The sequence below is a fragment of the Kryptolebias marmoratus genome, linkage group LG7 (genome assembly GCF_001649575.2).
Source record: "Kryptolebias marmoratus isolate JLee-2015 linkage group LG7, ASM164957v2, whole genome shotgun sequence".
In the NCBI taxonomy this organism is placed as follows: domain Eukaryota; kingdom Metazoa; phylum Chordata; class Actinopteri; order Cyprinodontiformes; family Rivulidae; genus Kryptolebias; species Kryptolebias marmoratus.
The window spans coordinates 17,826,059-17,849,394 of NC_051436.1; the positions used below are offsets into that span (position 1 = coordinate 17,826,059).

Genomic DNA, 23,336 nt, shown 5'->3' on the forward strand with positions numbered 1-23,336 from the left:
GGTTTGCGGTAGCTCGGCTCAGACTCCTGCGCATGCGCGAGCGCCCCGCCGGAGGTCGTACCTGCAGCTGTTCTCGGCGTCAGTCGGCGGCTGCGGGCGCTTCTCCCGGGCTCCTTCTGTAGCGCTCCTCTCCGTCCTCCCCACTCCTCCTCCTCCTCCTCCAGCTCCTCCTCCTCCTGCTCCTCCTCCGGTGCTGTTGCTCTTCCCGGAGAGGCTCTCTGTCGCTGCCCCGGTGGCCATTTGACGTTTGCCGCTCCTGTCGTCCGGAAGCCGGGCGGTGTGTGCGTGGGCTTCGTCTAACTTGCAGTGATTTTAATTTTATTTTTCGAAATTGGCGTATTTTATTTTTTTTTTATCTTCAACTCTTCCTCCCTGGAGGTTCAAGGAGTCGGCTCGCGGAGGTGAACATGGTCCTCGCTCCGGAGCTCGTGGGCTTTTTATGCGCCGCCGCGCTGTTGGTGCAGGTTTCCCCAGGTGAAGCAGGTAAACTCACCTTTTATTCAACCACCTGAGTCCGGTGTTCGGCACCTGTGAGGCCCTTTAATTTGAATCAGTGTTTCTTACGTTTTAGTACTTTTTGCCTAATTGACTGTAAAACAGAATTCATAGCCCGGGTGGCGTCTAATTACCAGTGAATGAGCTTTTCCACCTGTTTGCCCTGTAGTTAGCATTAAAACACAGGCAGGCTAATATAAGCTTGTTTAAAAACACAGAAACAAGCGACAGAGCTGTGACCCTGTAATAGAAATGTGTTTTGTTTTCTTTTACCAGCAGAGTGCTTATAAAACATGAACATGTTTATAAAGGAGCTTTCACTGGTGAGGTGAAAGCTGAGGTTTTCTCTTTTGCTCTGAGACGGTTCACTGCTTTTATTATCATTTTTATTAGAGAAGCACACACAGTTCTGCTTCCCCTTGTTTTTTTGTTGTTTTTTTAAAAAAGGTCAGTGAATTTTGTTTTCTTATCAAAGTAACCTTCAGAGCTACAGCCCTCTTCATCATTCAGCAGGAATAATGAAGCTGCTGCTGACTGTCACCGGAGAGGATATCCAGAAAAAATTGTTTTTGTTGTTGTTCAGGGCATACACAGAAGTGTGTCTGCTCCTATCTGTGAATCTGATGAAGCTGTAATTACTGCCTTTTGAGCAGGAGTGTTCGTTTATGAGCGGCTATTAAGCTGATGTTTTTGTTCCGGGCATGCACTTGTTGATCCTCTGTGTGCTGAGCGCTGAAGTCAGGAGGTTTGTAGAGCAGGGGCGTAGATAGAGCGGGGGGCTGAAAGTCCCCTCGGAGCCCCCCCATCACTGACGCTACAGCTTTATTTATATTTATAACTTTACTGGTCTGAACAGTCACTGAAACTGAAACTTTGACCTATTTCTTTTTTTTTTTAACTCTTCCCAAACTGTCCTGACACGGATCAACATTTCACGCTGCAGAGGAAAACCGCTTCACGTCATTCTCGATGGCCCCCCGTTAACTCTGCTGAGCTCGGTGAAACGGCAGCTTCTGTCTTTTAGTCTGCCGTCTGACCTAACGTGGGAACAAACCAGAGCCTTCAATCTGTTCAGAGGAGAAAATGGATCCTAATCTCACTTCAGTCTGTCGTAAAACAGCCTGAAAACATCACTCTCACACCTGAAATTAGTAGTTTGTCTGCTTAAAAAAAATTATTATAAACCCAATAAGTCAACTTATTTGCTAGCGTGTACAATCAGTAATAATCAGGAAACTCATCAGTCAAGATGGCACCACGAAGCTGCGTTTATTTTTAGTAACGACGTCTTTAAGTTTCAAACTGCTCTGCGGCACACAGGTTGTGTTCAGAAGCCACATGTGAGTTTCTGCTTCGTGCTTTCAGTCGCTCTGTGCCTCTGGAAGACGCATCGAGCTAGGCGTTTGTAAGAAAAAAACTTTCCAACGCGGAAGAACAGCTGAATTAATCTTCACAAAGGTTAACATCGTGTTCTTTGTGCTTTCATGTCATTCAGGGTAATTGTTCCAGGCGAGGCATATTTATCCAGGGCGTGTTAATTAGGCTGGTCACCAGGTTCTAGAGTGTCAGGAAAGAAGTTCTGTGAAACAAAAAAATACAGGATGGTTTTCCCCGTAATAGAAAAAAAAAAAAAAATCTCTCTCTCTTTATATTTATTTATATATATATATATATATATATGAGTGAAGCAGTGATTGAATGATGCTGAACCTCATTCTTTTATATGTATAAAACCAGGAGGACTGAGCTCCATGGGGCTCAGGTCAAAGGTCAGCTTTAGGGGCTGTTCTGTCCTATTTTGAATTTACCAGTTTTTTGTTTTTTTTTTAGTTTTGTTTTGTTTTTTTATTTATTTGAAACAGCTCTGTTAAAGTAGACATTAACATACTTGGTTGAGGTTTAAAAAGTACTTGTGTAAAGTTAGGAATAGAAAAACATTACTTGTATGTACTTAAGAATTAAAAGTATTTCATTATAGTTTGGAGTAAAAACATAGTTATAAAAAACAAAAACACTTGAGGAATAAAACTTATGAGTAAAGTTTGGAATAAAACAACCTGGTTATGGTGAGGAACAAAAATATTTAGTTATAGTTAGGAAGCAAAAATAATTGGGTAAATTTAAAAATAAAAATACTTGGTTAAAGGTAAAAATAAAAACAATACTTGGTTTTAGTTAGGAATAAAAATACTTGGTTAAACTTTAAAAAAAAAATTACATTAAGGCACTAAAATACAAATAAATACTAAAACTCTTTTTACTGTGGAATGATTCATATTTTTTTATTTCTTTATTTGGTTACAAACATAATGAGAGGAGGGACAGATTACTGAGATAAAAGCTGTCTCGTCTTTTTTACTCTTGGAGTCTTCATGTTGAGGTTTTAGGCCAGGGCCGGTAAAGCTTGTCCAACTTTTTGGACACGTGTCCTGCCTCTGTGAGACATCCCAGTTGGACAGATGACCTGACTGAGGAGTTGATCAGTTTTCCAGATAAAAGTCATCCAGTTACGATTCTGCACATAATGCCCAATAAACCCGGCTCACTTATCTTAAAGGAACTTGGGATGAAGGCGTCCTAGTTGGAGCAGAACCTTTAGACCGAACTGTGGCTGGCTTACAAATAAACATAAAAATAATAAAAATACGCTGGAAAAGTTTGCTACTTTTCGGATGTTTTTTTCAAAGAACAAAGAACAGTGAGTCAGAGTTAATGAGATGAAGTCAACGTGACAATAATTGCAAAATGTGCGTTCCACAAGGTTCCCTTTAAGGACCATTGTTTTTTGTTTGCACATTAAAGATTTACATGGAAGTTGTAAAGATGTTCAGAGCCAAATGTAAGCAAATGATGCCGTCACACAGTATATGTTACTGCAAAGACCACACAACAGAGTTACTGCGCAGGCAGATGGTGGGGGAGTCACGGGTTCACTCACTCGCTCACTCATTCACTCTCTCACTCGCTACAGTGTGGTCATACATAGAGGACAACATGGTTGTTTTTCTATTTCCAGTACTACTTGAATGCAGCATGACTTCATTACTATTTGTTGAGTACTCTCAGTCATGTGTTGAATAAATAAACACCAGAAATCTTCGCTGGAATCTGCCGTGGTGGACAACATAGTTTGGGAATTTTAGGCTCAGACGAGTAACTAACACCTTGTGTCTCCAGGACATTGACTTAAAATCACGAATCAGACTATTTTTTGTTAAGTTCGATCCTTTTATGCGAGCATCAGCCGCAGCAGTAATGTTGTCACAATATCATTGATCATAATATTAATATATAAACCTATGAACTCATTTTACTGTCAAAATATTTTTGTGCAGAACTGTTTTGAGCGTTGTCCTTTGTGTGCTAGTAACAAAAATGAACCACGCAGCGTGATAATGGTTGAAATGTGGCTTGCTTTACGCTGCGGTAATATATTTTAACGTGTTTAAATACAGTCAGACAGAGGAGGCGAACGCTTTATATTACAGACCTTTAGATACTTAGAGGCCTTTTCAACAAGTCTGAAAACCCCAAAGAGCTGTGGTCGTTAGCATTAGCCTTGATTAGCCTGCCGGGTTCGCCCAGACCGCAATGCATTGTGGTCCATTTCCACCAGCGTAGTGTACAACTTCTGTACGCTGCTTTCCTGAAGCACACGACCAGTTTCTAAAGCACTACGTGGTGAATGAAAAATGAAAATCAGGACTGCATGTTAGAGAAACTTGTGATGTGGAACAAATGAACGCTAACGTTTGCGCCTCTTTCCTGTGTTTGACTCAGTCAGTTATTTTTCACATAGTAGCAAACCTACAAGCTAACCGAAGCGGAAATGAGTAAAGAAACAAAGCTTTGCTGTTGAAATTTTTCATTTTTTTAGAGTAGTCTTTTGTAAAGTTGTATGGAGGGTCTACATGCAGGACAGCAGTTGCATTGTTGAACATTTTACGTTGTTTAACCTCTTGTACCTGATTTAAATTTAACTTTCTGAGAACTTGGAAATTCAGACTCTTGACTTTAAACAACACAGCATTCCTTGTTGTGGGAAATTGACATTAAAATTTGGAAGATAAAGACCGTTTTAATCACGAGGTCAAAACATTTTCAAGGATAAAATACTGCCTAAAGTTTCAGTGAAATTGATAAAATGTTCTTCAGCAATTTAAAAGGATCTTTAGTTGTAGAAACACGCTCAGATCTACGATAAGTAGTCGCTTCCAAACATCTCGTTTCCAGGTAGCTTTACAACCACAAAAATGTTCACTGACTGGATGCATTTTCTCTCAGGCAGTTTTTCTTGTTGGCACAAGAAAAACAAACAAGGCAAACAAAAACAAATCAATATAACACCAACACATTAACCACGCTACACCTTGTAATTAAATCTTGGTCTCTTTACCCATCTCTAATTATTTCTGATGAAACACAACCAGAAAGTATACCAGTCAGGCAACTGCTGGTAGGATAAAACACCACAGTTTCACTGATCAAAAAAGACTAAATGCATCACTCGAATTATTTGATTTTATTGCAAAACAAAAATGCAATTATTATTCCTTTTGCTGCCTTAATACAAACACGTTGTCTGATTATTTTATAAGTATAATAGTGTGAGAAAATGAATATAATATTTATTTAGTCATTTTTATTTTAATGCACAGATGTATAAACAAAGAAACTAAGAGACCATAAATGAACATATTTACATTCTCATTGTTTAAAATCTGTCACCTTTTTCTTTACGTCAGGACAGATTTTTAATTTGGGATTAGTAGTTTTATTTATAACATTTTTATTTAGGAAGATATTTAAGGTCGAGACTGATATTTTAACTTAATCAAAAGTTTTGAGAATAAATTAAACTAGATTTACTGTATTTTCTGCACTATAGGGCGCACCGGATTATAAGACGCACTGTCAATGAATGGTCCACTTTCAAACTTTTGTCATATAAAAAGCGCACCAGATTATAAGGCGCCTGCACCTCTCAATTTTTGTAACTTCGCGCAGCGCTCCGTTCATAATGGAGAATTTCGCTGCTTTAGCAGAGCTGGCTCGCCTGTATCAGCATTTATATGATCCCTCTGTGAGAGATCACAAAGATAATCAAATGGTTCGCGCACCGTGCGTGGAGCCCTGTGCGACTATAACTGAGCCTTAATGCTGCGAGCGGTGCAGCTTTATTTACCAAAGTCATACCAAAACATTACAACTTCTTCCATATATAAGGCGCTCCGGATTATAAGGCTCACTGTTGTTTTTTGAGAAAATTGAAGGCTTTTAAGTGCGCCTTATAGCCCAGAAAATGCGGTAATACATTGTAGTGTCAGCTAAAATACTAGAGTCAGCAGGCTGTTTTATATTCATTTATGTTTATTTATATTTCTAAAGTATATTACTGTTAAACTATATAACTTCTGCTCTTTGTAAAGTAACGCTGACAGCCTGACGAGCTGATAGTAGTAATTAATTAGCTGTGGTATTAGACTCCATATTAGCCTAATTCTAAAGTAGTGGAAATGGTTGCCACATATGACAGTTTTTATGTGTTTTGCAGTGTTTTATGTAGGAGATGTGATGAGTTAAAAAAACACCCTTCACTTAAATTCTGAGCTCGGATACAACAGAAGTTAGTGAATGTTTGGATGTGTGAAAAAAGTGTAAATACTGTAGAAACAATAAATAAGAACAAGGTTTTTTTGCAAAAGATTTTGAAAGGTTTAGACAGCTCAAAGGTTAGAGTGCATGACATCCTCAAGTTCTGTGGAAAAAGCTCAAAAAATAAAAAATAAAAAGCCCACTGTCCCTGAATATCCTCACGTTTACAGGTATTTTTTGTGTGGGTTTCTTCAAAGCTGTTAGAAGAGGTGTGAACCAAAAACTGGGACGGAAACAGTGACTAGTTCAAAAAGGAGTTTAAAGCCCCCATAGTTCACCCTGTAAATGCACAGTATACAGCTATATGTCTCACTAATGTTTAACTGATTTGAGTGGAAGCACTTGTGCTGTTAAATGTACAATATAAGCTCAGTAAAGTTACCTGGACCTCTGAAGGGCTGCTCAGCCTGCTGAAGGACATCAAGTGTGATATAAATGAGCCCAGGTGAGCAGGAGATCTACCTGCAGCACCTTGTGACTTCTCTTTTTGTGCATTCTGACCCCACAGGTCGGCACCTTCCTCCACCGACGACGCTCTCATTCAAATGGATCGACAGTTTCACTGTGAACGTGTCCTGGTCCTGGACGAGACCCGAAACCCTGACGAAGGGCTGTGAAATCAAATACGAAATACACCTGGTGGATCTCACCGACCCGGTAAGTGAGAAAGAGATGGTTCAGCTTGTTGTAACTTCAGTGTGAGGGGGAGTCTGGCTGACAGACAGCATTGAGTCAAACTGTAGAAGATTCCTCACAATACTTAACATTTCTGAGCACTATCCAGCAGCTACAGCTGTCCTGAAGTGTTTATGCAGGCAGGTCTCTCTCCGCTCAATAACGTTTTACACAGTAGTGGAACTTTGACTATGTGATCTTGAACCATGTCCTCCCAGACTTTAATTACCCTGAACCATCACCACTGGATTAGATTAGACGTATGAAGTCACTGATGTGTGCCACTTCTCCTGCGCCGCCTCCACGCAGTGCAGCTCGTCAGGCAGCAGCTTCGATCCAGAATGGAACAGGAGAACCCTGAAGTCCGACCTTTTCACACACTCTAAAGCACGCTTCATATTCAAAGGGCCAAATGTGATTTTTAGATTAGATCAAAGGTCTGAAATAACTAGCTATAAGCAAACCCTTTCATTAAAGTTTTCAGGGATTAACGTTCTCCGTCGCCACAATGGGTTTTTGTAATTAGGAACATGGCCAGGTTGGGTTTCCTGTCATCTGTAAAAATGAAAATGAATAACAAAAACATGTCTTGTTGTGGTCTCATTAAAGCCATCCGAGGTGATGATGATTCAGGGATCAAACTGATGCTGCTTTCAACAAATCAAGTGAACCTGAGCCAAAGTTTTAGCCAATCGGAGCAGAGCAGGGCGGGTCCGGGTGCAAGCAGGGTAGCTAATTTAAAGACTTTGTTGTTATATTTAGCAAGTTTTCAGACCCCTCCAGTGACTCATTTTCAAAAAAGCAACTAGCAAACTTTTTCTGGTGTTTTTGGAGACGTTTGAAGACTGATGGGAAAACACGTCCCTCAACGTCCCTCAACGTCCCTCAGGACAGATTCACCCCACCGCAGCCAGACCGATCCATGGCAGGGTGGAAATGTGAAATTATCTCAAACTAAAATAAATCCCTGCAGTAAAATAACTTGGAGCTTCTCTTCTGGGTCACTTTTGTCGATCCTAAAGAGTTGGACTTATGACATTTAAAAAAAGGACAGCAGGAGAGCTCGTATAGATAAGTAGCTCCCAGTGAGTTTTGTCTAATTTGTCTCTTTTGGGACAATGGTTAGCATATCCGCCTCACATGTGGGAGGTCTGGGTTCAATCCCTGGTCAGGCAGTCATATTATTCTCATTATAATTATTATTATATTCAAACCGAAACATTTTGTCTTTTTGTAAATGACCACAGTAATGTTTCTATAATATTTAACACCTTGTTTGATCATTTCAAAAGCTCTCAACCACAATAAATGTTCAGGAATATTTTTGTTTGATTTAGTGGAGTTATTTATTGGACATATTTATTGAACGCTTCATTAAGAGCCCCTTTATTGGAAACAGAAGCAGTTTAAAACTATCAAGATTAAACATTTGAGCTTTCACAGTCTGATCATAGCTTTTATCATTCCTTATCTTTTCTATTTTATCAGTTGAACAGAATGTTGAATTAGGCTGTGGATTGATTTCTTTTTCCATATTTTTATATTTATTAGGAAATGATTCTGTTTTCTGCCTTTAAAGACAGTGAGACAGATCTGCTGTAAATGTAGTTTAGAGCTATGATCCCCCTCTCTGTCCTGCTGACGCTGATGGTGGGAACATTGTGGAGCTCTGCTGACAGTTTTGCTCCAGAATATTTTGTCTGTAACATTTGATTCCAGAGACTGTTGTTGTTTATCTATAGTAGAGAAGTAAGACATGACATTAAAGCAGGGAAAACACTGAAAAGTATTTAAAATGTCATGTTTGTATTGGATGGAACTGCCTTCATGTAAAAAAAAGAAACTGCATCATGAACTAGATTAGAGTTTTGAAAATAAGCCAAAAGGTGGCCGCTCAAAATGCAAAAATACTCTAAATTTTGACAGACCGTAATAGAAAATTAGCCTATTTTGTCACAATTAAGCTGCTACCTTCATGGACACAGGCCATCCCTCACTCGCCCCGTCCCCTCACACTGCTCTTCACGGCATCGTCGTATCGATGCATTTCGATTGGAATATTGCAATTCCATCAAAATGCATCGACACCTCCGGATTGACTTGTCCGGACTTTGAGAATCGTTGCATCAGAGCATTAGTAACGTCCCTCCAAAATTTGAGGTAACCTATAACGTGAACAGAGCTTCCACAGCAAAACCTCGGTCACGCAGACACTCAGAGGCAGCTGCCGCGGTTCCCTCACTCACACAGTTTACAGTATTGTCTTTGGAAATATCGGGAGATGTTGAAGTGTCCCTCCAAAGGTTCTAGGTAGTTTCAGAAGTACAGGGCTGTTTGCTACGGTAACTTTCAATCCAGGTAATTTGTTCTAGACCTTGGTCCTGCAGTAAAAACAGAAGGAGGGTTAATAAAAAGAACTCCCCTGGTTCTTCGAAAAGGTTCCTGCAGTGCTGACATGCCTGATAATCCCCTCAGCTCCTGGTGATGCAGTCTGTTTTTATCACCTGGCTGTTAAAGATGAAAGGAAACGCTCCACACCCTCTCTATCTTCTGTCCACTGTGATACTGCTCACTGGAAATGGTGGAATTCTGCATTACAGTTTTATCTGCGTTGTTCCTCCTTCTTGCACTCCAGATTGTCAGATTGTTTTATTGGCTGGCGTCGGACTTTAACACCAGTAACTCTTAACTTCGGCCCGCCGACTCTCCCTAACGTGACCTGATGTGACATTTACCTCCAGCTGCATCGTTCACTCATAATGTGCGGGTCGATAACACCAACCCTTCACACTCAGCTGCATGTGCTGCGTATTTTCCAAACATTTTTTATTGGCAAAGAACACTGTGGTATGTCTGCTTTCAGAAGAAAGCAGATCTCAATAAAACCTCTGAGCTTTAATTTGAAATTTTGTTCAAAATGCTAAAAATCAAAGACAAACCGATAAATAATTCAGGTGTCATTCAGTAGAAGTCAATTCATGTTTTCTTAAAAACATTTCTTTCTGCTCATTTTGTTTTTGTAAATATCTGATGTGAGCTCAGTACTTCAGCTGGGACTCTGTTGAGGTTTGGGATGGAGTAATGTGGTAAGTGGGGCTTGAATCATAAAGTGTAAACCCTAATTATGATTTGTAATATTAGAATAGACTTTTTTTGACTTGCAATGTTGTAGTTTTGCCTAAAAACACTGCAGCATGGGAGAAATGGTAAACATGAGGTTAAAAAGTAAAAAAAAAAGAGAAGAAAAACTTTAAATTCGGACTGTTTCCATGTTCGTTCTTGTTTTGTAACTCGTTCTTCAGGCATGTTATAGTTCATCTGAGCTGATTTCTTTCCTTTATCTGTGACCCTGTCAGAAACAAGTCTTTGACAAAGCCCAGACAACTCACAAATACTACATCAACTACTACCTGACGCAAAAGGTGAATCAGAATAAATTGAAGTTCAACGTTTACACTTTGAGTGAGTGCAGCGGCTGGAATCAGAGCAAACCGTCAGAAATAACTATTTCAAGACCAAAGACGTACGGTAAGAACGAGAACGCTGTCAGAACTTTAAAACTATGGTCTGTATTTATGACTTGCTTTGTTTTGTTTTTGCATGTGGCACCATTGTTTTATGTTGGTTTTTTGTGCAGCTAAGCTCATGCAGGACTTCAAGTGTTTATATGAATCTGATGGACTAAACTGTTCCTGGATCCCAGTTAACCCATCATCAGACCTATCCATCTTCTATAGGTGAGAAACACAGAAATTAATTCACATTTTTACCACACCACATGATCTAAACAACACCTGTAAGCCCCATGAAGAGGGTTATTATTAGTAAATAATCCATGGTAGTCACTCTTACATGTTGTTGACTCTGCTGCCATCTAGTGGCGACTGAAAGCTCTGCGTTGAGTGGGCGAGTGAATCAGGAGAAACCTTCAGCTTCCCGTCGGCTCTTTGAAATCAACTTTATTTATAAAGCACACCTAAAACAACCAGAGCTCACCAAAAACCACAGCCATAAAAACATCATGATCAATTTACAACAAAAATAGATACAAAACAATAAAATTTTAAAGGCCTAGCATACCTTGATGTATGCACATCACCCGTTGTGTCATGCTAGAGTTTTAGAATATAACCATCTTATGGTGGGAAATGTAACTATGTTGTTGCTATTTTGGTCAAAGCTTGAAAAAGGAAAAAGGTTAAGGCACAAGCTCGTGTAATATCTGACATGATTTGGTATAATCAAAGAATGTGTTGTGGATGACTGTCAGCTACTACCACACTTATTAGGTATGGACATTTTTGTGTAGTCCGATCAGCTGTGGTGGCCATCTTGAATGGGGTTATCTTCCAAAGTTGGTCAACAGTAAAAAGCCAAAGCATTGATTGCAATTATGAGCCAGAGAAAATAAATCTGTCTTAAGCTGCTTTTTAAAAACCCCAATAGAAGAGACACACTTGATTGACAGTGAAAGGCTGTTCCACAGCTTTGACAAGATCTAACTAATCTAGAATGTGGAACATCCAAAAAAGGCCTGTTTAAAAGATCTATTCTAAGAGATCTAGGATTAGAATTAGGGCAGAGAAGTTCAGATGTGTATTCTGGGGCTACATCACGCAAAACCTTATAAACCAACAGAAGATTTTTTAAAATCAACTCTGTATTTAACAGGAAGCCAGTGAAGAGACGCTAACAACGGAGTGGTACTGGCTCTTATTCTGGTTCTGATCCAGCTGCAGATGGAACAACAGAGACAGACTGATGCCAAAATAAAGAGTTACAATAAACCAGCCAGGTGATTAAAGCTCTAATAACTGTCTTTGTTTTGTCGTTTCAGGCACTGTGGGAAAAATGAGGAAGACATCAGAAGTTTAGGGAAGTGCGACCAGCCTTACAGGATCAAAGACAGACATGGATGTTTCCTGAAAGCCGACAGATCTCGAACCGTCTGTGTGCTCGCAGAGACTAAAACTGAAATGGAAACCTTCAATCCTCAATACAGTGGGTGTTACTCCTGAAAGTTCTTTGTGTCATTACAAGTTGTGGGAATATATCATTAGGGATGTCCCGATTAAGACTTTTTTTTGTTCTTGAGACCAATCTGATTCGATTAAAAATAAGGATCGTCCGATACAAAGCCTTAGTCCGATCCTTTTTACAGTTCAGGCTGCCATCTTGTGCTTGATGCATACATTGCAGTAAGAATACCTGTGTTCATTTTGTTCCTCAAGTAGGTTTTTGTTTTAGAAAAATCATTGTTCTGAAGCTTAGCATTAGTATTAGCGTTAGCTTATAGAGCGGCAGCCCTTTGCTGTTAATGGGCCTGCTGATAGCTACTGTTCAGCTACTGTTCAGCTACTGTTCAGTGGCTCGTTACTGAACTGCTCTGCTGTTGAATCTTAAAATCTTCCATAATGCAGACATGTCGGCACATTAAATCACAGCGGCACAGCGACCGTACTGATGTAAAACTATGACAGTAGGTCAACAACAAAGATGGGGAGTGAAGAGGGACGGTCACTCTGACTGCAGTCAACGAAAACTGTCTTGATTGGTACTTTGATGTGATCAGACTGGGACATCCTATATTAAATTGTAGGGAAAAGGATGTAGGGTCTAATATATTAATTAATTAAACAATGAACTGGTTTAGTAATTCATTCATTAATTGTACTTGTAGGGAAACATTTATAAGGTTGGTATCAGTCTTAAAACCCTAAAAGGAGGAGTTTATATTTGAAGGGACCATAACCACACACACAGGACATGGTAGGCTGAGAATCAATTTTAGATTATATGTATCAGCACAGAGTCTGGTTCACAGAGACGAAGGACCACCTGGAGGGTCTGGAGACCAGAGGATCTGTTCAGCAGTACATCAGGTAGTCTTCGGTCTGGTTCAGACGTAGGACAATTTGGGACTAATTACAAAGTTCAGACTGTCTATTTACTTGTTACTAACTGACATAATAAAGTAGACAGACTGCCTAAGTAACGACGCGGCGAGTTACGCAACAAAAGGGTTGGAAGAAAATGTACATAAAAGAATAAACAAAAAGCAGCCATGGCTTTCGCAGTTTTAACTTTACAGTAGGGGAGCAATAGACAGCCGTACGTCTCCCTCCAATCAGAGGAGTGGGTTTGTCTCAGGGGCGTTCGGTTTGACCGGCTCCAAACCAATCAGATCTTATTGCTTCACAGAGGGCAGTTCCCACTCCCCACCGATCTTTGTTGTTGAAAGGGAGGAGTTTTGGTTTAGTTATCTGTGAACTATTACTCCAAACATCCGCCTGAAGAACAAAAAAACAAGAGGGTAAATCTAACCTTAGCTAAAGTATTTTCAGATTGAATCACACAACCAAATCTGTTCATGAGATTTATTCAGGAGGAAATCTAAACACAATCTCAGAATCCAAACTTCAAGCTAACATAAGTCTTAACATAGTAGGTATATAAACAAAATTACCTTGAGCTAACAAAGATCTTGACAACACCCAGCTGCCAGCAGGAGCTGCTGTGGTTCCATGCGTCAACCTGAGGAAGGAAGTGAGAATAACCAGTTCACCGCTGGAATCTCTTTAAAGCCACACATCTGATTTTGGCAGGTTTGCGTGAATAACTTTTGTCAGGACTGCAAATATCAGTTCTAATAAACGTCTTTGACGTATCAACATTTGGTTGGAGACGCAAAGTCTGTGCTTTTGAGGTCTTCTTCCTGTGAATCAGATAAGAACAAGAAGACCTTTGACCCCTCTTCCTCTGGGGTTATTAAGGGAGAGGAAAAAGGGGTCCAAATGTTATTCTTAATTTTAGTTGTTTGCTGTAAAGTAGAACCGTTTTTGTTGTTTTGTGGTCCCTGCAGTGACACGTTTGACACGGCTGAACATCAGAGAAAATGGAGACTATCTCAGGCTGTCGTGGACTTTTCCTGAAGTTGGCCAGGACTGCACCTGGATCTACAGTATCGTGTACACAGAATGCGATGAGGAAAAAGTAAGCTGGTCGTATGAACCTTTTTGATGCCAAGTGGTTTTGCCTTGCTGGCATGCTTTTACATTTGTCACAAAATGATAAACATGTTAATTTTCACAGGTTTTCTGTCTTGCATCTTAATCCTGGATTTCAAGCAAACCTCCTTTGGGTTGTAGGTGGAAGCCCAACACTGACTTTTGTGTGTTTTGCTTTTTTTAGTCTCGGGAGTTCCCTGATTTAGAAGGCTTGAACAGAAGTGTTGAAATTCCCTACGATAAATGCTGCGAGTACAAGTTCCAGTATAAGCTGTCCACCAATGACTACTGCAAAGAAGTGTCCAGCGACAAAAGTGATGTGATAACATACGGTGAGTGGACAGTTTTACTTTCACTCTTCTGTCATGTTATGATTCATATAAAATCAAATAAAGTTACTAAGTTTTTTTTATTAGATTATTTTAATACGGTGTGACTAATTACATCTCTGTCACGTGTTCTTATGATTTTCAGTTTTATTGTTCAATAAACACATTTTTAAGAGGATGATGTCACTCATACAGGTTGTTGATTTAAAGGGAAAAAAACTTAGTGAGGAGTTAAAGTCTGGGTACGAATGTAACAACCACACAATTTTGATGAGTTTGATTTTGATTGGCTCACATGCTGTTGGCCTTGAAGGAAGATCTGGAGTCAGTCCCATTCAAGGTGTCACAGCTAAGCAGCCTTAGCAAACACCCGGCTGTCGAGAACACAGCCGGTTTTACAGACATTGAGCTGAAACTGCCTGTGGTAGTAGCTGAGAGGCATTCACAGTACATACTCTGAAAGCTAACACATCTGACAGTATCCCATGAGGTTGCGCTTAACGTTATTTTCAAGGTTTGACCAATGTGGCTGCGACTTCATCATTCCTCATCCGAAGGTCAAATAAAAGATATGCATTTCTTCAAGGAACGCTAGGCCTGTAATTTTTCCTGACCGCTCTGTCTCAACTAACATCTCACTGAAAAACAGCAGGGTTCAAAGGTCAGCTGATGTTGGGGTCAGGGTTGCGCCCTCTGTTGTGACACCAGCTGCTCCTGATTTAGCTGTATGGCAAAAGTTTCCACCTCCACCTTTTCTTCATTCCGCTTTAAGACAATCCCAGAAATCAAATTATTTTCTTGGCGTTACAGAGTGACGAAAACGATGTTCCAGCTTTTCCCTGCTTTTCACCAAACAACGTGGTGATCTGTGCTCAGGTTATCAGTTAGGGCTCTGTCATTTCTCCACTTGAGTGAAAACAACATCATCCTGAAGAGCTGCCGCTTGTCTGTTATCAGAACGGGCTCAACGGTTGTCAAATTGGTAGACTTAATTTAGTCCCTGTCATGGCACAGTATTCAGATTTGCATGTTAGATACTGATGCAAATACAGCGTTATAGCTTTCTTCCATGAGTCTGATATTTAAGCCAGGAACAGACAGAAACTAAATGCAAATTGTCCTGTAATCAGTTGAACTCATCAGTGTATCATCGTGGAATGTGGATTTGTTTGTTTTTTTGCTTTCAGTTATTCAGCATCAGACTTTACAGTACGTCTGAAACAGGGTTTGTTTTCAAAGGCTGTCGCTTGGCTGCTGTTAGTGAACCAAAATAATGCTTCAAAATCTGTTCCAACAAGATAGCTGACTCAAAGAGAACTGTCTTTTTCATGTTGCTTTCGTTTTCTAAGATAAACACGATCCCCAAGACTTATGAGCTCAGTTGGAACAGTTTGATCTGCCTTTGTGTGTTGTCATGTACGCTCTCTGCAGAAAAACAGGAAGCTAAACCTGAAGTTCTTTGTAAAGCTGTAGTGAAAGTATTAAAGGGATTTTTTAGACATTTTAAAGTGATGTTCTGTGGAAAACGATGGGATATATGTTGCTTAATATTTCTTTTGCTGCTTTTTTTTTTGCACCAATCTGTCACCCTTTTTTTTCTCCCTCCCACGGGGTCCAGGTTGGGGTCTTGTGAAAACAGTCGGATTTAATAATTAAATCAGAGAAACGGACGCCTCCCGCACCCAAACAGGAGTATGTCTAATTTTAAGCGTGTAAAATAAAACAAACAGGTACACAGCTTTCTGGACTGCATTTGTAAACTGACTTGAAGTAATATTTCTACAGTAATAAGTCTGAAGATTGGCCAAAATGGATTAAGCATTAAAAAAAAAAAGTTGCATCACTTCAGGCTTAGAAACACAATTGACAAAGTAGACAATCAGTCGATACATCTACTGAGGTGGTGAGCCGTCCCATACCTGCAGCTGAGTAAAGAACTGAGAATGAGTCACCTAAAACCTTTTTAAATTCCATTTGAAATATAAAAAACACACAGGACAAACAGTACACAGCAAGCAAATTAAGTATTTTACATTATTTATTAAGAAGAACTACTTTTTTGGGGGGGTTGTTTGTTTGTTTTTGTTTTTAAGGTGAGGCACAGTCCCACCTACCTTTTATAGACTGGCCACACCTGCTTTTCACTATTGTGATGCCCTGAAATGTGAAACCTTCTATCACTAAAGGTGAGCCTTTTTATCATAGTAGACGTGACTCAGACCCAGATGAAGCTACATGTTTTCCCTTCCTTTGTCAGTGTGTTCAGAGGTAATTACACAGTGAATACCAGAGGGTTGATAAAAAGCCTTTGATCCAGCTCCTGTTTAGTCCCACTTACCTGACCTTATGAAAAGTTTCCTCTCCTCCTGTTATGTTTACTCTGAAAATCACGGCGTTGCTTGTATTTTATTCCTTTTGTTCCGTTTTGATTGACTCGTGCAATCAGTAACTGGGTCCAGTTAAAACTAGCAGTCATCTCCATCCTATTTATTGTTACTTGGCCCAAAAAAATAAGATTATAACCATACTGAGGCTTTCATACGACAGGTTATTCTTGGGTGTGTCTTTGTTTAGTTGATTTAAACAAAGCCTAAATGTTGGTTTGCGGTTTGAAGGCATGTATTGGATGTTCTTGACTAATATGCAGGTTATCTTTGCTGCTGTTCTTTGTAAGTTTTCTTTATCTAAAGTGTTTCTGGGCTCACTCAGTCATTTAACCACATTATGTTTTGTTTTCCTTCTGTCTGAAGCCTACAACCCTTTCAACAGTTTTTAAAAGCAAAAACTGAAGCATAACATTTAGCGCATTTAAAAACCCGGTCATCTCTCTCACACTCCGCTGGATCACTGCCCTTGTTACCTTGTTGTCTTGTTGTGCTCCACGTATGACCACGTCCTGGATTTTGTTATGTTTAGTTTTGCTGCCTCGTCAGCCGTTTGCTTTTGTTAATCTTAGTTTGTTAATAAATTAGTTTTCTTCAAAAATGAGTCTGCACAATGAGCGACCTCATACAGTATTGATGTGTAATAAAACTCTAAGCACATGTTGAGGATGACTCTCAGCTACCACCACATCAAACCTTTGCTCAGTATCTGTGAACTTGTCAGAGTTATAGCCTTATTTGTGTTGGCTAATATTGATTAGCTGTGGCAGCCATCTTGAATTTGCTTGACACTACAAGATAATTAGTTGTAGATGTGCATCCAGTGACTATTTCCTGAAAGTTTCATTAAAATCCTTTCAGTGGTTCATGAGATATTTTGCTAACGGACAGACCAGTAAACACAGTCGTGGAAATAAAACATAATCACCCTTTCACCTTTGAAACGATTCTAATGGGTTTCATGGGGTAAATAAGCTCATGCTGCCTTTGTACCATGAAGGGTTTTTGAGTCTTTTTTTCGGTGTGACCATCAGGCTGCCTGAGTACAGTCTTACTGTGCAGATCTGAGCTGACTCAGAGAGCGGAGGTTTTAAATTCGAACCTGGATTTAAAGAGACGTTTCAAAAAGCTAAGGAGAGTTTGTCCTGTTCATCCTAGGTGAAAGAAAGCCCTGCATCAGACCGATAACCGTGGTGGCCATCGTCATCCCCATCCTTCTCCTCCTCTGCCTCATGCTGTCCTGCTACTGCTTCAACAGGTACGATATAAATCTGACTCGAAGGCTTTCAAGGCCCCATTCAGATCAAAGATGGAAACAAAGGTAAAGTAAAATGAGCCGCTTAGCTCCTTAAAACAGAACGCTGTGAGGAAACTGTAGTGGCTGAAATAGTTTTATCACAAAACAATCTTGTTTTTCTTGTTAAAAGGGAATCACAACCCACATAAAACTTGCATGTCATAAAGAGTTGCAGTACGTTTTTTTTTTTTTAACCGCTCCCAAGCTGTCTGGAAAGTTTTTGAAGGTTAGGCAACACTTGTGTAATCACCCACAGACGCACTCTGCAAACTGCCTGAAGGGTTTCACAGATTTTGGCAGAGGATAAGGATCCAGGTGTGACTGGAAGAGAGCAATTATTCAGTCAGCACACACAGACCTGACACGCACAATGTCAATCGGCTAGAAAAACGGCTAAAATTATGTCTGGATTTTACTTTTAGAATAATCTAAACGGACAAAATGCTGACATTATGATGCAGGAAGTGTGACTAGAACCACAATCAACAGAAACGTGAAAGCTGCTGCCAGTGGCACATTAGGGTCGCCACGGCAACCACACCCCTGTGTGTCCCACGTCCTGACGGCACTCCTAATGAGACAGACAGAAAGGCACACAGACTCTAGCAAAAACTCACTGAAAGTGCGTCTGGGTCACCTGTCAGTGATTCATGACAAAAACTTTAATTCCACTTGTGATTATTTATGTCACTAATTTTCCTCTAAACATAAAAAAACAGTTTTATTTTAGTTGATTTTATTTTTAACTGTAGACTTTGGCATTTACAGTTTACAAGAAAAATAAGATGTAAACAAAAACTTGCAAATTGAAGCGCAAAATGCAGGTTTAAAATGACGCTCTTCTTGATGCAGGGAAACTAAAAAGGCTGAATAGATTCAGCACGTTGTAAGGACGCTGTAGGTAAAAACTGCAGCAAACTGAGGTGAGAAATCCTTGGTCTGCAGGAATTCATTCGCATGTTGTAACCTTAAGAAAGAGCAGAAAAATTAATACATTTAAAAAGTAATAATGGAGACTGGAACATTGCAAAATGATCTGGTTTTCACATCACATATGAACTGTACTCAATAATTGTATGTATAATATATAAAACAGCCAAATTAATGCACAGGTGTTGTGACGAGATTTGTTCCCCCCCTGAGATCTGTGTCCCTCTGCTGCAACGGGCAAAAAAGACCAAAAGAGATCAAGATAAACTATTTCACCTAAAAATACCTTTGCTTCAAACAACAGAGGAGGAGAGGAAAGCAGAGCAAAGCTGGTGGCAGAACAGAGCTCGGTGTGGGAACAAAACTTGATACAACACCGGTCCAACATGGCCCAAGGATGCAGACTTACTTACATGAAGGGCTTAATCAAAGGAAACTAATTTTGTTTTTGAGAAGCAAAAGTGCTGATGTGGCAGCTGGCAGAGCTCAAAAAAAGAGAACCGAGACACACAAAACAAAGTGAACTAATGAAGTAGTAAAAAAACAAACCTCTAAGAAGCAAAGTCCAAATCGGCCCACGAGGAAGAGACCAGGACTGACCGAAAAGCCGATCAGAACCAGGAGCTTAGGTTGCTTTGAAATGTTAGGGAATTACAAGATAAATTTATAAAAACTGATGTGTTGACTAAAAGCATTGTTGTCAAGGAGTTCTCATAGTGGAGTCCAGAGTAAATATTCCCCCGGATCTCCCAGCACTACAGGTGGCAGGTGGAGCAGGTCGGTGTTGGAGCTGATAACTAAGAATACAATCAAAACTTCCCAAAGTGGCAGAGCCTTTTTATGCTGTAGCTCATGGAAACCATTGCCCTGTTTTTACTGAGGTGTTCTGTTTCTTTCTGCGTCCCCTTGCAGGAACAAACACATTTTCTTTCAGAACGTGGAGGACCCGTCGAGGTTTAAGAACATGCTGAACGGACTCATGGTAAAGAAGTCAAACTTGAAGCTGCCGCCCGCCGCTCTCTCCTCGCCTCCCCGTCCTCACTCTTTGCCTCTGCTTTGGTTTTCAGATGTCCAAGGACATGGTGTACAAGCCATCGATGGAGCAGGTTCAAGCCTCCGTTACACTCCTGCCTGGAAACGGCGAGCCCTTGCCGTGACCTGCTCACAGACACAGGAAGTTCCGTAAGCCAGCTGGACTTAAACTCTGGGGATCTTCCAGAGAAACTTCACTTTATTCAGAAAGGCCTCATCTGACGGACCTGTTGTGGACCTTCTGGGTGACACCTGACGCTAACCTGGGTACTGTCAGCAGAGAAACCTCAACCACTAAATGTTAGCAAAAAGCAAGGGTTTTACCTGCTGCTAACACATTACTGTGCAAAAGTCTAAAGCCAGACATTACCTGGTCTTCGATCCAGGTTTTGTTTCGCAGCTGAAGCGGTGCGTCCAGGACGATTGTTGCGATGAAAACCGATGGCAACCAGACCTCCAGACGATATTGCTCAGTGGATCAGAACCTGGCTGTACTTTTCGGCATTGGTAATTCCACACCGTTTTGGCCAAGGTTCCCACGTCACAGGCCAAACCAAGCCCAAACCCTGGTGCCGCCTCCAGAAATGAAGGGTGGCTCCAGACTTCTCCGCGGTCCCGTCAGTTCAGGACGGGATGAGGAAATGCACTGATCTGTGGAAACTACCTAAATAATAGCTGTTCAACTGTGAACTGATAAGGACAGCAAGGAAGTTCATGAGCTCCAACTGAGAGCTGAGGAGAAGGAAGAAAAGGAGGGTGGGATTTTTTTTTTTTGTTTTTGTTTCCATGTCTGTTTGTTTTGTTTTAGTGAGAAGGGGGAGAGGAAACCAAAACTTTATCACAGAATGAGCCTTTGTGTGTATGAATCCCTCCACTCCCAGATGTGGCAGCTAGCCAGAGGGCAGCCAGTGATGCTCTGAGTGGAGGGAAACGCTGTGTTGATCTTATGACTGTACAGGAAGCCAGTACCTGCTGCTGCACCCCTGCTGACCTCCAGCCACAATTTAGCCTGCACACCAGGAAAACAGCCTGAGTGTTCAGGCTGATGGCTCTTCAACGCTGCTTTTTGGTTTTTATTTTATCCTGATTTTCTACCCTAAACCATATAAGCTGGTTTTATTTGCTCTGTTGAGACACTCTGTTTGTGTTTGGATACTTACCAACCAGCAGGAAGTCCTCTGGCTGACTCTGATGACCTCTGTAGTCTTTCATGCTTTAGATGAAAATACGGTTTTATTACAAGAGTTTTATAATATAAGCTGTTGTGTTTGCAAACTATGTATATACTTCTTGAAAGTGAAAACGGGGATAAGAACAGTGTAAATATCTGAAAACTCATTAAATGGTTACAAGCTTGTGTGCTCACCCTGTCTGCTGCTTTTGTGTAATAGCCTTATCATTTACTTCATCCAAACCAAACACCTCACCACCCTCACTTGCACTTTTTGTTCCTTTGAGAAGAACTTTCTTTTCTTTTTTTTTTCTTTTGTACTTCTGCTTCACGAGCTTTAGTAACTGTCTTTGATCTGGTGGTGGTTTTTACTTCTTAACACAGATAGAGAAGGTTAGTGGGTTTTTGTGAAAGTGTGTTTACTTCGCAACTCAGCCAAGCCTGTTTAATCCTCTGTATTTAACGACCATTCTCTTCAAAATGTAGACTAAAAAAGAACTAAACAGTGAAAACCTATTCAGATCATGGTTCACCTAAATTCTTTCTTTTTGTATTTTTCTTTCTTCTTTTTTTCTATTTTCTCTGTGGATTTAGTTCAGAATTTTTACTTTGTGAAATATAAACATTCAGAGGTGTTTTATTCATAACAAGGTTAACAAAACTAAATAATAGTGAATAACAATGATTGGATGATCGATGGAGCCTTTCTACATGTGTAAGCTGTCCAAACTAGAGGCACTAATGTACCCCCATACCATCAGAGAGGCAGGCTTTTAAACTGTGTGCTGATGACAGGCTGGATGATCCCTCTCCTCTTTAGTGTGGAGGATTTGACATCCATGGTTTCCAAAACAAATTTCAAATTTTGATTCTTCTGACCCCAGAACAGTTCTCTTCTTTCTCTCAGTCCATCTTAACTGAGCTTTGGTCCAGAGAAGACAGCAGAGTTTCTGGATGGTGTTCACACCTGGCTTCTTCTCTGCCTGATAGAGCTTTAAGCAGCATCAGTGGATGTCAGGGTGAGCTGTGTTTACAGACAGTGATCTGTGGAAGTGTTCCTGAGTCCATGCAGTGATGTCCAGAACAGAATCACACTTGTTTTTACTGCAGTGGCCCCTGAGGGACCGAAGATCACAGACATCCAGTGTTGACTTTCAGCCTCAACATTTGACCTCAGAGATCTCTGCAAATTCATGAATTTTGATGAACTGTAGGTGATGGGATATTCAAAGCCTTCCCACTTTTCTATTGAGGAACATTATTCTGAAACTTCCACTTTTTTTAGATGCAATTTTTCAGACCAAGGAGGCATTTTGAGACAGTAATCCATGCTTTTGTCACCACCCGGATGGAACACTGTAATGCAGTTTATATGGGGGCTAGTAGGTCTTCCATTGCCCGACTGTATAAGGTCCCTGAATTTGAGGGTCCCCAAATCTAAAGCTCAGGAGGAAATGGTGCATTTAGTGTAGCGGCCCCTAAACTGTGAAAGGAACATTTAGGACAGGCCTCTTTAAACTCCGAAAACCCACTATTTCCCTTGGCTTTTAGTACTATGTTAAGAGTTATTTATGTTTTATTTTTCTCTTGTATAGATTTTACAGTTTTAGCTGATTTTATGTCTTCCTATGTTCTTTGTCTTGTGTCTTGTATTGTTGAGTCTGTACAAAACTTCGGTCCGCTTTTAAAGTGCTTTACAAATAAAGTTGAGTTGGATGAGACGACAAAGTTCTTGTTTTTTGTGGCTGACGTGCCTGGAAGGAAGAAAGAAACAAACGGAGGCGGAGGGGGAGGAGGAGGAGGAGGAGGAGGAGGAGGAAGCTCTCCGCCCATTTCCAGCCTCCACCGTTTCTCATGCCTCCCTTCCTCCAAAAGCTGGAAGCGAAAGTAAAGCAGACATTTATAGACAACGTTCCGGCTGGACACAGGAGGACAGTCCTCTGGGAAGAGGACACCGTCTCTGTCCTCTCTGTCCTCTCACCTGGTGTCTAAAAGGAGGAAGAGGAGGACAAATCAAACTCTTGTGGTGTTGGGAATGAACGGGATGTTTCAGATGTTGGAGCTGGTCGTCCTGAACTGTCTGTTTCTGACGGCTCAGGTCGCAGCAGGTGAGCTAACCTTTAACCTTTAACCTTTAAACAAATGGACTCTTTAAGGGGGGTTAGTTTTGTCCCGATCGCTCTGGGGCAACTTTTCCAGGTTTTGCCGGAACTAAGTTTTCCCAGTAGTGACGTCACGTGTCCATCACGTCCCGTTACAGTTAACTGAGGAGCGCACGTGAGTCAGAAAGTAAGTAAAGTTTCTTTATTAAGCGCCTTTCACAGATAAAACTATCACAAGGCGCTGTACCCCCCCCCCCCC

The 23,336-nt window shown here is 40.6% G+C and overlaps 2 protein-coding genes across 2 annotated transcripts in view; both read left to right on the top strand.

The window, feature by feature from the left end:
* The first annotated feature begins 56 nt into the window (after window positions 1-56).
* On the top strand, window positions 57-21,169 carry LOC108250046. The gene is made up of 10 exons (XM_017439744.3): window positions 57-483; window positions 6,659-6,807; window positions 10,182-10,353; window positions 10,463-10,562; window positions 11,663-11,826; window positions 13,688-13,818; window positions 14,017-14,164; window positions 17,704-17,803; window positions 19,685-19,754; window positions 19,840-21,169. Exons 1-10 carry the CDS (start codon window positions 408-410, stop codon window positions 19,927-19,929), a joined length of 1,200 nt encoding a protein of 399 aa, XP_017295233.1. The 5' UTR covers window positions 57-407; the 3' UTR covers window positions 19,930-21,169.
* Window positions 21,170-22,827: 1,658 nt separating this feature from the next.
* The window catches only part of LOC108239408 (interleukin-13 receptor subunit alpha-2-like), an 18,335-nt gene continuing 17,826 nt past the window's right edge, over window positions 22,828-23,336 (top strand). The window contains exon 1 of the mRNA XM_037976539.1: window positions 22,828-23,083. Within this exon, the coding sequence (XP_037832467.1) occupies window positions 23,011-23,083 (73 nt within the window). The 5' untranslated portion in view covers window positions 22,828-23,010. The remainder of the gene's footprint in view (window positions 23,084-23,336) is intronic.